The sequence below is a fragment of the Leucoraja erinacea genome, chromosome 2 (genome assembly GCF_028641065.1).
Source record: "Leucoraja erinacea ecotype New England chromosome 2, Leri_hhj_1, whole genome shotgun sequence".
NCBI classification, from domain to species: Eukaryota; Metazoa; Chordata; class Chondrichthyes; order Rajiformes; family Rajidae; genus Leucoraja; species Leucoraja erinaceus.
Genome location: NC_073378.1, coordinates 135,798,028 through 135,813,537, shown reverse-complemented (window position 1 = coordinate 135,813,537; position 15,510 = coordinate 135,798,028). Strand labels below are relative to the sequence as shown.

The 15,510-nt window shown below is 50.6% G+C and overlaps 1 protein-coding gene across 1 annotated transcript in view; it reads right to left on the bottom strand.

Annotated features, from left to right (window-relative positions):
• vill (villin-like) overlaps window positions 1-15,510 on the bottom strand; it is a 43,972-nt gene that overhangs the window by 24,669 nt on the left and 3,793 nt on the right. The window contains exons 3-6 of the mRNA XM_055649074.1: window positions 11,615-11,811; window positions 8,771-8,879; window positions 5,751-5,861; window positions 4,215-4,420 (exon numbers count right to left, since the gene is read on the bottom strand). Coding sequence (XP_055505049.1) covers window positions 4,215-4,420; window positions 5,751-5,861; window positions 8,771-8,879; window positions 11,615-11,811 — 623 coding nt within the window. The remainder of the gene's footprint in view (window positions 1-4,214; window positions 4,421-5,750; window positions 5,862-8,770; window positions 8,880-11,614; window positions 11,812-15,510) is intronic.

Sequence of the window (15,510 nt, the reverse complement as noted above, 5' to 3'; positions counted from 1 at the left end):
GTCTGCACCTGGGTTGGAATGGAACCAATGTCCTTGGGGGGGTGTTTGCTACTGCTGTCGTCGGGGAGGATTTAAACTAATGTGGCAGGGGGATGGGTACAAGAGCAGAGGGGCAGGGGGGTGTAAAATGAAGGTAGAAGCAATAGGTAGCAAGGTGAAAAGTAAAAGTGGCAGGCAGACAAAATCAGGGCAAAAATCAAAAAGGGCCACTTTTCAACAAAATTGTATAAGGGGTAAGAGCGTTGTAAAAACAAGCCTGAAGGCTTTGTGTCTCAATGCAAGGAGTATTCGTAATAAGGTGGATGAGTTGAACGTGCAGATAGCCATTAATGATTATGATATAGTTGGGATCACGGAGACATGGCTCCAGGGTGACCAAGGCTGGGAGCTGAACATCCCGGGATATTCAATATTCAGGAGGGATAGAGAGAAAGGAAAAGGAGGTGGGGTAGTGTTGCTGGTTAGAGAGGAGATTAACGCAATGGAAAGGAAGGACATTAGTTTGGAGGATGTGGAATCGGTATGGGTAGAGCTGCGAAACAATAAGGGGCAGAAAACGCTGGTGGGTGTTGTGTACAGGCCACCTAACAGTAGTAGTGAAGTTGGGGATGGCATCAAACAGGAAATTAGAAATGCGTGCGACAAAGGCAAAACAGTTATAATGGGTGACTTCAATCTACATATAGATTGGGTGAATCAAACTGGCAGGGGCGCTGAGGAAGAGGATTTCTTGGAATGTATACGGGATAGTTATCTAAACCAACATGTAGAGGAACCAACGAGAGAGCTGGCTATTTTAGACTGGGTATTGAGTAATGAGGAAGGGTTAGTTAGTAGTCTTGTTGTGCGTGGCCCCTTGGGCAAGAGTGACCATAATATGGTTGAGTTCTTCATTAGGATGGAGAGTGACATTGTTAATTCAGAAACAATGGTTTTGAACTTAAAGAAAGGTAACTTTGAGGGTATGAGACGTGAATTGGCCAAGATTGACTGGCAATTAATTCTAAAAGGGTTGACGGTGGATATGCAATGGAAGGCATTTAAAGACTGCATGGATGAACTACAAAAATTGTTCATCCCAGTTTGGCAAAAGAATAAATCAGGGAAGGTAGTGCATCCATGGGATAACAAGGGAAATCAGGGATAGTATCAAAGCAAAGGATGATGCGTACAAACTAGCCAGAAAAAGCAGCATACCGGAGGACTGGGAGAAATTCAGAGACCAGCAGAGGAGGACGAAGGGCTTAATTAGAAAAGGAAAAATGGATTATGAAAGAAAACTGGCAGTGAACATAAAAACTGACTGCAAAAGTTTTTATAGATATGTGAAAAGAAAGAGATTAGTTAAAACAAATGTAGGTCCCTTGCAGTCAGAAACAGGTGAGTTGATCATGGGGAACCAGGATATGGCGGACCAATTGAATAACTACTTTGGTTCCGTCTTCACTAAGGAAGACATAAATGATCTGCCGGAAATAGCAGGGGCCCGCGGGTCAAAGGAGGTGGAGGAATTGAGTGAAATCCAGGTTAGTCGGGAAGTGGTGTTGGGTAAATTGAATGGATTAAAGGCCGATAAATCCCCAGAGCCAGATAGGCTGCATCCCAGAGTACTTAAGGAAGTAGCTCCAGAAATAGTGGATGCATTAGTAATAATCTTTCAAAACTCTTTAGATACTGGAGTAGTTCCAGAGGATTGGCGGGTAGCAAACGTAACCCCACTTTTTAAGAAGGGAGGGAGAGAGAAAACGGGGAATTACAGACCAGTTAGCCTAACATCGGTAGTGGGGAAACTGCTAGAGTCAGTTATTAAAGATGGGATAGCAGCACATTTAGAAAGTGGTGAAATCATTGGACAAAGTCAGCATGGATTTACGAAAGGTAAATCATGTCTGACGAATCTTATAGAATTTTTCGAGGATGTAACTAGTAGCGTGGATAGGGGAGAACCAGTGGATGTGGTGTATCTGGACTTCCAGAAGGCTTTCGACAAGGTCCCACATAAGAGATTAGTATACAAACTTAAAGCACATGGCATTGGGGTTCAGTATTGATGTGGGATAGAGAACTGGCTGGCAAACAGGAAGCAAAGAGTAGGAGTAAACGGGTCCTTTTCACAATGGCAGGCAGTGACTAGTGGGGTACCGCAAGGCTCAGTACTGGGACCCCAGCTATTTACAATATATATTAATGATCTGGATGAGGGAATTGAAGGCAATATCTCCAAGTTTGCGGATGACCCTAAGCTGGGGGGGCAGTGTTAGGTGTGAGGAGGATTCCAGGAGACTGCAAGGTGACTTGGATAGGCTGGGTGAGTGGGCAAATGTTTGGCAGATGCAGTTTAATGTGGATAAATGTGAGGTTATCCATTTTGGTGGCAAAAACGGGAAAGCAGATTATTATCTAAACGGTGGCCGATTGGGAAAGGGGGAGATGCAGCGAGACCTGGGTGTCATGGTACACCAGTCATTGAAGGTAGGCATGCAGGTGCAGCAGGCAGTAAAGAAAGCGAATGGCATGTTGGCTTTCATAGCAAGAGTATTTGAGTATAGGAGCAGGGAGGTTCTACTGCAGTTGTATAGGGTCTTGGTGAGACCACACCTGGAGTATTGCGTGCAGTTTTGGTCTCCAAATCTGAGGAAGGACATTGTTGCCATAGAGGGAGTACAGAGACGGTTCACCAGACTGATTCCTGGGATGTCAGGACTGTCTTATGAAGAAAGACTGGATAGACTTGGTTTATACTCTCTAGAGTTTAGGAGATTGAGAGGGGATCTTATAGAAACTTACAAAATTCTTAAGGGGTTGGACAGGCTAGATGCAGGAAGATTGTTCCCGATGTTGGGGAAGTCCAGGACAAGGGGTCACAGCTTAAGGATAAGGGGGAAATCCTTTAAAACCGAGATGAGGAGAACTTTTTTCACACAGAGAGTGGTGAATCTCTGGAACTCTCTGCCACAGAGGGTAGTTGAGGCCAGTTCATTGGCTATATTTAAGAGGGAGTTAGATGTGGCCCTTGTGGCCAAGGGGATCAGAGGGTATGGAGAGAAGGCAGGTACGGGATACTGAGTTGGATGATCAGCCATGATCATATTAAATGGCGGTGCAGGCTCGAAGGGCCGAATGGCCTACTCCTGCACCTAATTTCTATGTTTCTATGTTTCTAAGACCAGAGGGCACAGCCTCAGAATTAAAGGACGTACTTTTAGAAAGTGGATGAGGAGGAATTTCTTTAGTCGGAGGGCGGTGAATCTGTGGAATTCATTGCCACAGACGGCTGTGGAGGCCAAGAAGGAAGAAACTGCAGATGCAGATGGGTTATTGATTAGTACGGGTGTCAGGGGTTATGGGGAGAAGGCAGGAGAATTGGTTTAGGAGAGAGAGGTAGATCAGCCATGATTGAATGGTGGAGTAGACTCAATTGTCTAATCTGTTCCTATAGTTTAGGAATACACGGAGCCCAGGGGAGGTTGCAAAGCACAGAATATAGTTCTCAGCATTGTAGAGCATCAGTTCCCTCAGTCTGAAGAAAGGTCTCGACCCGAAACATCGCCCATTCCTTCTCTCCAGAGATGCTGCCTGTCCCTGCTGAGTTACTCCAGCATTTTGTGTCCAGTTCCACAGACAAAGTCCAATGTCCGCAATGGGGTAGAGGTGAATCGGACAGTGCCCTAGCTTGTGGAAGGGATGAGGAAACACTATTTCTCACAGAGAGTGGTGAGTCTGTGGAATTTGCTGCCTCAGAGGGCGGTGGAGGCAGGTTCTCTGGATGCTTTCAAGAGAGAGCTAGATAGGGCTCTTAAAAATAGCGGAGTCAGGGGATATGGGGAGAAGGCAGGAACAGGGTACTGATTGGGGATGATCAGCCATGATCATATAGAATGGCGGTGCTGGCTCGAAGGGCCGAATGGCCTACTCCTGCACCTATTGTCTATTGTCTAGAAGGGCCGAGATGGCCTGTTTCCGTGCTGTAATTGTTATATGGTTATGGTTATTGTCTATTCAGAAGCCTGATAACAGAGGGGAAGAAGCTGTCCCTGAGTCTGGTGGTGCGCTCTTTCAAGCTTCTGTACCTTGTGTGGGACGGGAGCGGGTAAAAGGGGGAATGACCTGGGGCGGGACAAGTCTTTGATTGTGTTGGCTGCGTGGTGTGGTGTGGTGTGGTCAAGGGGAGGGGGGCAGTGGTGGGGTCCCCGCTCCCACAGGCGGGTACCTACTGGTAGAGCCGGATGTTGGCTTTCTGCAGCTGGTCGGCCCTCTGGTCAGGCTCGGCCTCCTTCAGCTCGCCCTTGCGCTCCCCCAACACGGCCGTCATGATCTTCATCAGCTCGGGGTGCTGGTCCTCCTCATCTCCGTCCACAATGCCGACCTGTACCCGCCCTCCACGCTCACGGCTACTGATGTCCTTGGCCAGAAGTAGGGCCTGTGGGGGGGGGTACAGGGGAGAGGGGACGGTGTCAACACAGTCGTCCGTCACCTGTCCGGTGGCCTCCGACCCTCGCCCACCTCACCCCATGCTCTCCACCGATTACCCTCCCCTCCACCAACAAGGGTTTCAGCCCCAAACGTCGCCTATTTCCTTCGCTCCATAGATGCTGCTGCACCCGCTGAGTTTCTCCAGCTTTTTTGTCTACCTTCGATATTCCAGCATCTGCCGTTCCTTCTTAAACTCCCATCTTCAGCCAACTTTACACTTGGGCAGCGCTCACCCCAGCGGTATGAATATTGACTTCTCTAACTTCAAGTAACCTTTGTCTTTCCTCTCTCTCCATCCCCTCCCCCTCCCCAGTTCTCCGGCCAGTCTGACTGTCCCCCCCCCCCCCCCCCGACTTAAATCTCAATGGTCTCTTCCACATTCTCATTGATCCACCTCTCCTTTGATGTCTCGTTTTCACACCTCGCCCTTCCCGCATCTCTGTGTCTCCCTCTCCCAGTGACTCTCAGTCTGAAGCAGGGCCCCTCGACCCGACACGTCCCCCGTTCCTTCTCTCCAGGGATGCTGCCTGTCCCGCTGAGTTACTCCAGCCGTTTGTGTCTACCTTGGGTGTAAACCAGCATCTGCAATTCCTTGCCACAAAACCTGGCCAACAGGACTCCATCACAGCTTGCCCAGCCCCGCAGCTGTCTGTGACCTGACCCCTAGTGTGTCATGGCCGTGTGTACCTGCACCTACATCAAACCCCCATCTCCATCTAACTCCCATCTCACCAACAAGGTTCCATCACCCAATGGCCCACCCCTTCACCCACTCCACCCCATCTCCCCCCCCCCCCGGACACTCCCTGCCCCCCCTCCCTTGGCCACCCCTCCCCCCACCCAAAGAGGTGCTTCCATGCATCTCCCATCCCATCACGCAACCCCCAACGTGCTGCATTCATCTAGCCTCCTGCCTTGTCCGTGACCGACACATATTGCACCATTGGGGTTCGGGGTTAGGGTGGGAGAGAATGAACGGTGAAGGGGGCGAGGTTAAACGGGGGTGGGGGGGGTGAGGGTGGTGGGGGGGTGAGGGTGGGGGGGTGAGGGGGGGGGGGTGGGGGGGGGGTGAGGGTGGGGGGAGGGGTGAGGGTGGTGGGGGGAGGGGGTGAGGGTGGTGGGGGGGAGGGGTGAGGGTGGGGGGGGTGAGGGTGGTGGGGGAGGGGTGAGGGTGGTGGGGGGGAGGGGTGAGGGGTGGGGGGGGATGGGAGTGGGTTAAGTGGGCCCTTTGCCAAACTGCCTCCCCCTCCCCCCCCCAACCACCCCGCCCGTCTGACCTTTAACCTCTCGGTCCTGTTGCTCCGTGGCGCGTTCCATTGGACGATGACCTTGCCCAGGTCGAGAAGGAAGACGTCCCCCCTGTTGAAGCTGCTCCACGACACATCCACCTGGACACGGGACAACAGGGTTGGTCAAGGAGGCCATTGGTACCTTGCTCTTCACCACTCAAAGAGTATCCAGCCTGGAATTTATGTTGCAGTCTACTTTAGAGATACCGCGCAGAAAACAGGCCCTTCTGCCCACGCAGATGCAACCTGCTTTCCCTCCAATCTTCATAACACCAGCAAAGGATCACTGCTCCACGGGACAGTGTGTCTCTTCACGGAGGTGATTAGTGCGAATGATAAACAGCTGAGGCACTGGGACCCAGTCTCTGGCTCTGCGCTAGTTAATGCCCCTGTCCCACTTAGGAAACCTGAACGGAAACCTCTGGAGACTTTGCGCCCCACCCAAGATTTCCGTGCGGTTGCCGGAGGTTGCAGGTGGTTCCCGGAGGTTGCAGGTGGTTGCCGGAGGTTGCAGGTAGTGGAAGCAGGTAGGTAGACTGACAAATACTGCTTGGCAACTTGTACATGACCCAGTTAACCCAAGCCATCTCCACACCTCAGTTTTAGAGATACAGCGGGGAAACAGGCCATTCGGCCCACCGAGTCGGCGCCGACCAGCGATCACCCCGTACAGTAGCACCATCCTACACACACTAGGGACAATTTACAATTTCAAAGTTCAAAGTGAACTTTATTGTCCATTCAATTATGCAACAGTAGTTACACAGAGGATTGAAATTACGTTTTCCCATACTCCAAATGTGCAAGTAATATTAAAAACACAGACAGACAACATACCAATAAAAATAGACAATAGACATTACATTATTTAAAATATTAAAATATTCACAGTGTGCCAACATGTAGCAAAAACTTTGAGGTATTTTAAAAAGGGTGCAACAATGAAAGGTGCAATATAGGAAAAAGTGCAAATTTCGTACTGGAGACATTGAGCCAAAGTTATTTTCACAGTTTGTTTGTCTTTGTTTGGGTACTGTTCATGGAATTTTCTTAAGTGTGTTGAGTAGTCTGATGGCCTGAGGAAAAAAGCTGTTTTTGATTTACAATTTACAATTAACCTACAAACCTGAACGTCTTTGGAGTGTGGGAAGAAACCGGAGCACCCGGAGAAAACCCACATGGTCACGGGGAGAACGTACAAACTCCGTACAGACAGCACCCGTAGTCAGGATTGAACCCGGGTCTCTAGCGCTGTACCGCTGCGCCACCGTGCCTCCCGTGGTACAAAAAGGTGGTGAAGCTGCACACGGAGAACTGTGTTAATCCTGCCCTGCTGCAGGAAGGATGTCGTTAAACTAGAACGAGAGCAGAGAAGGTGTACGTTGCCAGGACTAGAGGGCCTGAGCTATAGGAAGATAGGCACAAAATGCTGGAGTAACTCAGTGGGTCAGTCAGCATCTCTGGAGAGAAGGAATAGATGACATTTCGAGGCGTGCCCCTTCTTCAGGCTGAGAGTCCCCCAGAACTGCTGAGTTACTCCAGCTTTTTGTGTCTATCTTCAGTTTAAGCCAGCATCTGCAGTTCCCTCCCACACAGAAGTGTCGGACACATGCAGCAGCTTCAGGGGCCATGGTGAGGTATTGCGTGCACTTCTGCTGGCCCCAATACAGGGAGGATGTGGAGGTTTGGAGAGGGAGCAGTGCAGGTTTTACCTCTGCCCTCTGGTTCTAGATTCCCCTACTCTGGGTAAAAGACTCTGTGCATTCACCCTATCTATTCGCCTCATGAATTTACAGTATACACATTTACAAGATCACCCCTCATCCTCCTGCGCTCCAAGGTTGAAAGGTCTAGCCTCCCCATCTTCTCAAGGGTGGCACAGTGGCATAGGAGAACCAGCGCCAGAGAGCCGGGTTCGATCCTGACTACGGGTGCTGTCTGAAGACAATAGACAATAGGTGCAGGAGTAGGCCATTCGGCCCTTCGAGCCAGCACCACCATTCAATGTGATCATGGCTGAACATCTCCAATCAGTACACCGTTCCTGCCTTCTCCCCATATCCCCTGACTCCGCTATCTTTAAGAGCCCTATCTAGCTCTCTCTTGAAAGCATCCAGAGAACCTGCCTCCACCACCTTCTGAGGCAGGGAATTCCACAAACTCCCCACTCTCTGTGAGAAAAAGTGTTTCTTCGTCTCCATTCTAAATGGCTTACTCCTTATTCTTAAACTGTGGTCCCTGGTTCTGGACTCCCCCAACATCGGGGAACATGTTTCCTGCCTCTAGCGTGTCCAAGCCCTTAACAATCTTATATGTTTCAATGAGATGCCCTCTCATCCTTCTAAACTCCACAGTGTACAAGCCCAGCTGCTCCATTCTCTCAGCATATGACAGTCCCGCCATCCCGGGAATTAACCTTGTAAACCTACGCTGCACTCCCTCAATAGCAAGAATGTTCTTCCTCAAATTAGGGGACCAAAACTGCACACAATACTCCAGGTGTGGTCTCACTAGGACCCTGTACAACTGCAGAAGGACCTCTTTGCTCCCATACTCGACTACTCTTGTTGTAAATAACTCCTACATGTGCGGTGTTTGCACGTTCTCCCCGTGACCTGCGTGGGTTTACTCCGAGATCTTCGGTTTCCTCCCACATTCCAAAGACGTGCAGGTTTGTAGGTTTGGCTTCAGTATAAATGTAAATTGTCCTGGTATAAATGTAAAACAAAACTGTCCCTAGTGTGTGTAGGGTAGTGTTAGTGTGTGGGGATCGCTGGTCGGTGTGGACTTGGTTGGCCATGGGCCTCTTTCCATGCTGGATCTCTGAACTAAACAAAACCACAGCTCCTGGCAACATCCTCGTAAATCTGGTGATGGATTCAGTGGGGGAGCTCCAGGGGTTAGGCTTCACTCAGTCAGACTAGGCCTAGGCGATCTCCATCCCAGGATTATTCCTCCTTTTAGCTGGTGGGCCCCACCACCACCACCACCATGACACCCGTCCCCACCTCCTTGGCCGACACGTTCTTCTTCCCCTTCACGTGCAGCAAACGGCGGATATTGTACACGTTGGTCTCCACGTGCTTGAACCCAGAGGCCACTCCTCCCTTCTTGTACCTGTCCGAGAGAGGAGGGGGGGGAGGGGGGAAAGGCAGGGTCGTCACGGTTACCGGCGGCAATTGGTCTACGCGCAACGTGCTAACCTTTCCCCCACCACCCCGTCACCCCACCATCGACTCCGTCCACACTTCACCCTGCCTCAGCAAAAGCAGCCAACATCAAGGGTCTCGACCCAAAACGTCACCCGTTCCTTCTCTCCAGAGATGCTGCCTGTCCCGCTGAGTTACATAGAAACATGGAAAATAGGTGCAGGAGTAGGCCATCCAGCCCTTCGAGCCTGCACCGCCATTCAATATGATCATGGCTGATCATCCAACTCAGTATCCTGTACCTGCCTTCTCTCCATACCCCCTGATCCATTTAGCCACAAGGGCCACATCTAACTCCCTCTTAAATATAGTCAATGAACTGGCCTCAACTACCTTCTGTGGCAGAGAATTCCAGAGATTCACCACGATCATGGCTGATCGCCCCCAATCAATAACCCGTGCCTGCCTTCTCCCCATATCCCTTAACTCCACTAGCCCCTAGAGCTCTATCGAACTCTCTCTTAAATCCATCCAGTGATTTGGCCTCCACTGCCCTCTGTGACAGCAAATTCCACAAATTCACAACTCTCTGGGTGAAAAAGTTTTTTCTCACCTCAGTCTTAAATGGCCTCCCCTTTATTCTAAGACTGTGGCCCCTGGTTCTGGACTCGCCCAACATTGGGAACATTTTTCCTGCATCTAGCTTGTCCAGTCCTTTTATAATTTTATATGTTTCTATAAGATCACCCCCCTCATCCTTCTAAACTCCTGTGAATACAAGCCTAATCTTTTCAATCTTTCCTCATATGACAGTCCCGCCATCCCAGGAATCAAACATTGTGTGGCTATACTCAAAATCTTGTCCCTGTCCCACCCCGATCATTCCTCCTTCTCCTGTCCGGCAGAAGGTACAGAAGCTTGAAAGCGCGCACCACCAGACTGAGGAACAGCTTCTTCCCCTCTGTTATTGGGCTTCTGAACGGTCCTTCCATAAGCCAGGGCACTGTCCGATTCACCTCCAGTTATTGCGGACATTGGACCTTGTCTGTGGAACTGATGCGCTACAATGTTGAGAACTATATTCTGCACTCTGTATCTTCCCCTTTGCTCTGGAGTAACTCAGCGGGACAGGCAGCATCTCTGGAGAGAAGGAATGGGTGATGTTTCGGGTCGAGACCCTTCTTGAGACTGAGAGGCAGGGGATAAGGGAAACGAGAGATATATACGGTGATATGGAGAGATATTGAACAATGAATGAAAGTTATGCACAAAATTAATGATGATGAAGGAAACAAACCATTGTTAGCTGTTTGTAGGGTGATAATGAGAAGCTGGTGCAACTTGGGTGGGGGAGGGATAGAGAGAGAGGGAATGCCGGGGCTACCTGAAGTGAGGGAAATCAATATTCACACCACTGGGCTGTAAGCTGCCCAAACGAAATATGAGATGCTGTTCCTCCAATTTGCGTTTAGCCTCACTCTGACAATGGAGGAGATCTAGGACAGAAAGGTCTGTGTGGGAATGGGAAGGGGAATTAAAGTGTCCAGCAACCGGGAGATCAGGTTGGTTCAGGCGGGCTGAGCGAAGGTGTTCCGTGAAACGATCGCCCAGTCTGCGTTTGGTGTCGCGCCGATGTATAAGAGTCCACATCTTGAACAACGGATACAGTGGATGAGGTTGGAGGAGGGGCAAGTGAACCTCTGCCTAAGCTGAAAGGATTGTCGGGGTCCCTGGACAGAGTTGAGGGAGGAGGTATAGGGACAGGTGTTGCATCTTCTGCAGTGCAGGGGAAGGTACCTGGGGAGGGGGTGGTTTGGGTGGGAAGGGATGAGTTAACTAGGGAATTGCGGAGGGAGCGGTCTCTGCGGAAGGCAGAAAGGGGTGGAGAAGGGAAAATGTGGCTGGTGGTGGGATCTCGTTGGAGGTGGCCGAAATTTCAGAGGATTATGTGTTGTATGCGACGGCTGATGGGGTGAAAGGTAAGGACTAGGGGGACTCTGTCTCTGTTGCGACGAGGAAGAGGGGGAGCAAGGGTGGAGCTGCGGGGTACCGAGGAGACACGAGTGAAGGCCTCATCTATGATGGGGAGTCTGTTCCCTGTTCCCTGTAAGGCCACGTGCTGCTGGAGTTCTGCATGGTGGGGGCTGTGGGCCTGGTGCTGAGCCTGGAACTCAGGTGAGACGATGGCTCTGGCCACTGGTGGGCGGTGGAGATGCGAGGGTTCGGCAGAGTCGCTGGTGAAGGCCTGTGGGGGGACTGGAGTAGAGATACGGGTCGGCGGAAGCAGCAGCGGTGGTTCCCCAGAGAGGCGGTGAGGTGCAGCAGCCGCGTACGGCAGTTTGGGTGTTCCGGGCCTGGGTTCGGCGGTGAGGGCGGTGAGGCGGCGAAAACGCACACCGCCAGATTCAGGGACAGTTTCTTCCCGGCTGTTATCAGGCAACTGAACCGTCCTCTCACCAACTAAGGCGCTGCTATCCTGAGCTACTATCTACCTAGGGCTATCTTTAATCGGACTTTGCTGGCTATACGTCATTCCCTGTTCATGCATCTATACCCTGTGGACGGATCGATTGTAATCACGTGTAGTCTTTGCGCTGGCTGGATAGCACGCATCATAAAAGCTTTTCACTGTACCTCTGTACACGTGACAATAAGCTAAACTCAACTATAAAGAACTCAAGCCGCTGGGAAGGGGCTACTCACAGGATGCCGGACTTGAAGTAGCTTTTGAACTCTGGAGACTCGTTTCCCTGGGTCTCGCGGTACTGGGTGGGACCTCCGCCCAGGTGGTCATCCAGCTGGGTGACGTACATCGCCACGGCGCCCTGCTCATCTTGCGTCGACTCGCTCCCGATCCAGAAATGGATGGCCTGGGAGTTCCCACTCGATGTCCTCCGAATCTACGCAGGGGGGAGCAATGAACAAGGTTAAGTGGGACGGGGGTAGCAGTGGGGTTGCTGCCTTAGACGGTGTAGTGGGGAGTGGGCAGGAGAACGGGGATAGCAGGGAGAGATAGATCAGCCATTCTGCAGTTGTATAGGGCTCTGGTGAGACCACATCTGGAGTATTGTGTACAGTTTTGGTCTCCTAATTTGAGGAAGGACATCCTTGTGATTGAGGCAGTGCAGCGTAGGTTCACGAGATTCAAGATTCAAGATTCAATTTATTTGTCATTTGGACCCCTTGAGGTCCAAACGAAATGACGTTTGGACCTCAATGAAATCACGAGACTGATCCCTGGGATGGTGGGACTTTCATATGAGGAAAGATTGAAAAGACTAGGCTTGTATTCACTGGAGTTTAGAACGATGTGGGGGAATCTTATAGAAACATATAAAATTATAAAAGGACTGGACAAGCTAGATGCAGGAAAAACGTTCCCAATGTTGGGCGAGTCCAGAACCAGGGGCCACAGTCTTAGAATAAAGGGGAGGCCATTTAAGACTGAGGTGAGAAAAAACTTTTTCACCCAGAGAGTTGTGAATTTGTGGAATTCCCTGCCACAGAGGGCAGTGGAGGCCAAGTAACTGGATGGATTTAAGAGAGAGTTAGATAGAGCTCTAGGGGCTAGTGGTGTCAAGGGATATGGGGAGAAGGCAGGCACAGGTTATTAATTGGGGATGATCAGCCATGATCACAATGAATGGCGGTGCTGGCTCGAAGGGCCGAATGGCCTCCTCCTGCACCTATTTTATATGTTTCTATGATTGAATGGCGGAGAAAACTTCAAGGGCTGAATGGCCTAATTCTACTCCCATCACTTATGATCGTACAGCGCCAGAGACCCAGGTTCGATCCTAACCACGGCTGCTGTCTGTGTGGAGTTTGCACGATCTCCCTGTAACCGCGTGGGTTTCCTCCGGACTCTCCGGTTTCCTCCGAGGACGTACAGGTTTGTAGGCTAATTGACTGCGGTGAAATCGTAAAATTGGCCCCAGTGTGAGTGGGGTAGTGTTAGCGTGCGGGGATCGCTGGACGGCGCGGACTGGGTGGAGCAAAGGGGACCGTTTCCACGGGAAGGACATTATGCCATAGAGGGAGTGCAGAGAAGGTTCACCAGACTGCAGATTCCTGGATGTTAGGACTGGCTTATGAACAAAGACTGGATAACTCAGGCAAGGGTTATACTCTCTAGAATTTAGGAGATTGAGAGGGGATCTTATAGAAACTTACACAAATTCTTAAGGGGTTGGACAGGCTAGATGCAGGAAGATTGCTCCCGATGTTGGGGAAGTCCAGGACAAGGGGTCACAGCTTAAGGATAAGGGGGAAATCCTTTAAAACCGAGATGAGAAGAACATTTTTCACACAGAGAGTGGTGAATCTCAGGAACTCTCTGGCACAGAGGGTAGTTGAGGCCAGTTCATTGGCTATATTTAAGAGGGAGTTAGATGTGGCCCTTGTGGCTAAGGGGATCAGGGGGTATGGAGAGAAGGCAGGTACGGGATACTGAGTTGGATGATCAGTCATGAATTTATTGAATGGCGGTGCAGGCCCGAAGGGCCGAATGGCCTACTCCTGCACCTAATTGCTATGTTTCTATGTTTCCGCGCTGTATGTCTAAACTCCACGAAAGAACTGCAGATGCTGGTTTACACCAAAGATAGACACAGACTGCTGGAGTAACTCAGTGGGTCAGGCAGCATCTCTGGAGAACATGGATAGGTGACGTTTCATGTCGGGACCCTTCCTCAGACAGAAAGTATGGGACAGGTACGGGGGGGGGGGGGGGGGGGGGGGGGGTCCTGGGGGGAGGAATGGAACTCTGGAGGCAAGTAGAGACTCAGGACAATCAGGGCCGGCAGCAAACCTGGTAGACCTATTGTTGGCTCGGGAAGGTGCGATCTCAACAGGAAACATAGTGGCGAACTATTGCAAGTTTCCAATTTTAGGCCAACAATGTCCCAGCTACACTAGTCCCACTTGTCTGCGCTTGGTCCATAACTCTCCAAACCCGTCCCATCCATGTACGTGTCCAACTGTTTCTTAAATGTTGGGATAGTCCCAGCCTCAACTACCTCTGAGTTACCCCTCGGATTCCTATTAAATCTGTTCCCCTACACAATGAACCTATGACCTCTGGTCCTTGATTCGCCTACTCTGGGCAAGAGACTCTGTGCATCTCCCCGATCTATTCCTCTCATGGTTTTATACACCTCTATAAGATCACCCCTCATCCTCCTGCGCTCCACGGAATAGAGACTCAGCCTGTTCCACGGTTTACCTCAAACACCTCTCTTAGACAATAGACAATAGGTGCAGGAGTAGGCCATTCGCCCCTTCGAGCCAGCACCGCCATTCAATGTGATCATGGCTGATCATCCCCAATCAGTACCCCGTTCCTGCCTTCTCCCCATATCCCCTGACTCCGCTATTTCTAAGAGCCGTATCTAGCTCTCTCTTGAAAGCATCCAGAGAACCTGCCTCCACTGCCCTCCGAGGCAGAGAATTCCACAGACTCACCACTCCCTGTGAGAAAAAGTGTTTCCTCATCTCCGTTCTAAATGGCTTACTCCTTATTCTTAAACTGTGGCCCCTGGTTCTGGTCCTCCCCCAACATCGGGAACATGTTTCCTGCCTCTAGCGTGTCCAAACCCTTAACAATCTTATATGTTTCAATGAGATAGCCTCTCATCCTTCTAAACTCCAGAGTGTACAAGCCCAGCTGCTCCATTCTCTCAGCATCTGACAGTCCTGCCATCCCGGGAATTAACCTTGTACACTTGTAACTTGTAACCTTGTAACTCTCGAGATCAGGCTTGAGTTTAGGCTGAGTGGGATATGGGTCAAACACGGGCCGATGTGCCCAACTTAGACGGGGCTATGCTGCCCGACACCATGGCTCCTGGAGATGTTTCAACATGTAGACACAAGGAACCTCACAGCGCCAGAGTGCTCCGGGTGCTCCGACATCCCCCCACATGCTAAAGACGTGTGGGTTTGTAGGTTAATTGACCCTCTGTAAAAGTGCCCCCCGCGGTGTGTAGGGAGGGGATGAGAAAGTGGGATAGTATAGAACTAGTGTGAATGGCCGGCCTGGACTCGGTGGGACAAAGCATGCTTCCACGCCGCACCTTTCAATCAATCCAATACTTTTTCTCTGAAGAAGGGTTTCGGCCTATTTCCTTCGCTCCATAGATGCTGCCTCACCCCTGCTGAGTTCCTCCAGCATTTTTGTCGACCATCGATTTTCCAGCATCTGCAGTTCCTTCTTGAACAATTCTCTCTCCACAGATGCTGGCCAACCTTGCAGACTTTAGGTACAGCACGGAAACAGGCCCTTCGGCCCACCTTCCCTGCAGACCAGCGATCAACCTGTAGGCTGGTACTATCCTACACCCACTGGGAACAACTTACAATTGTCATGGTACAACCAGTCATTGAAGGTAGGCATGCAGGTGCAGCAGGCAGTAAAGAAAGCGAATGGTATGTTAGCTTTCATTGCAAAAGGATTTGAGTATAGGAGCAGGGAGGTTCTACTGCAGTTGTACAGGGTCTTGGTGAGACCACACCTGGAGTATTGCGTACAGTTTTGGTCTCCAAATCTGAGGAAGACATTATTGCCATAGAGGGAGAACAGAGAAGGTTCACCAGACTGA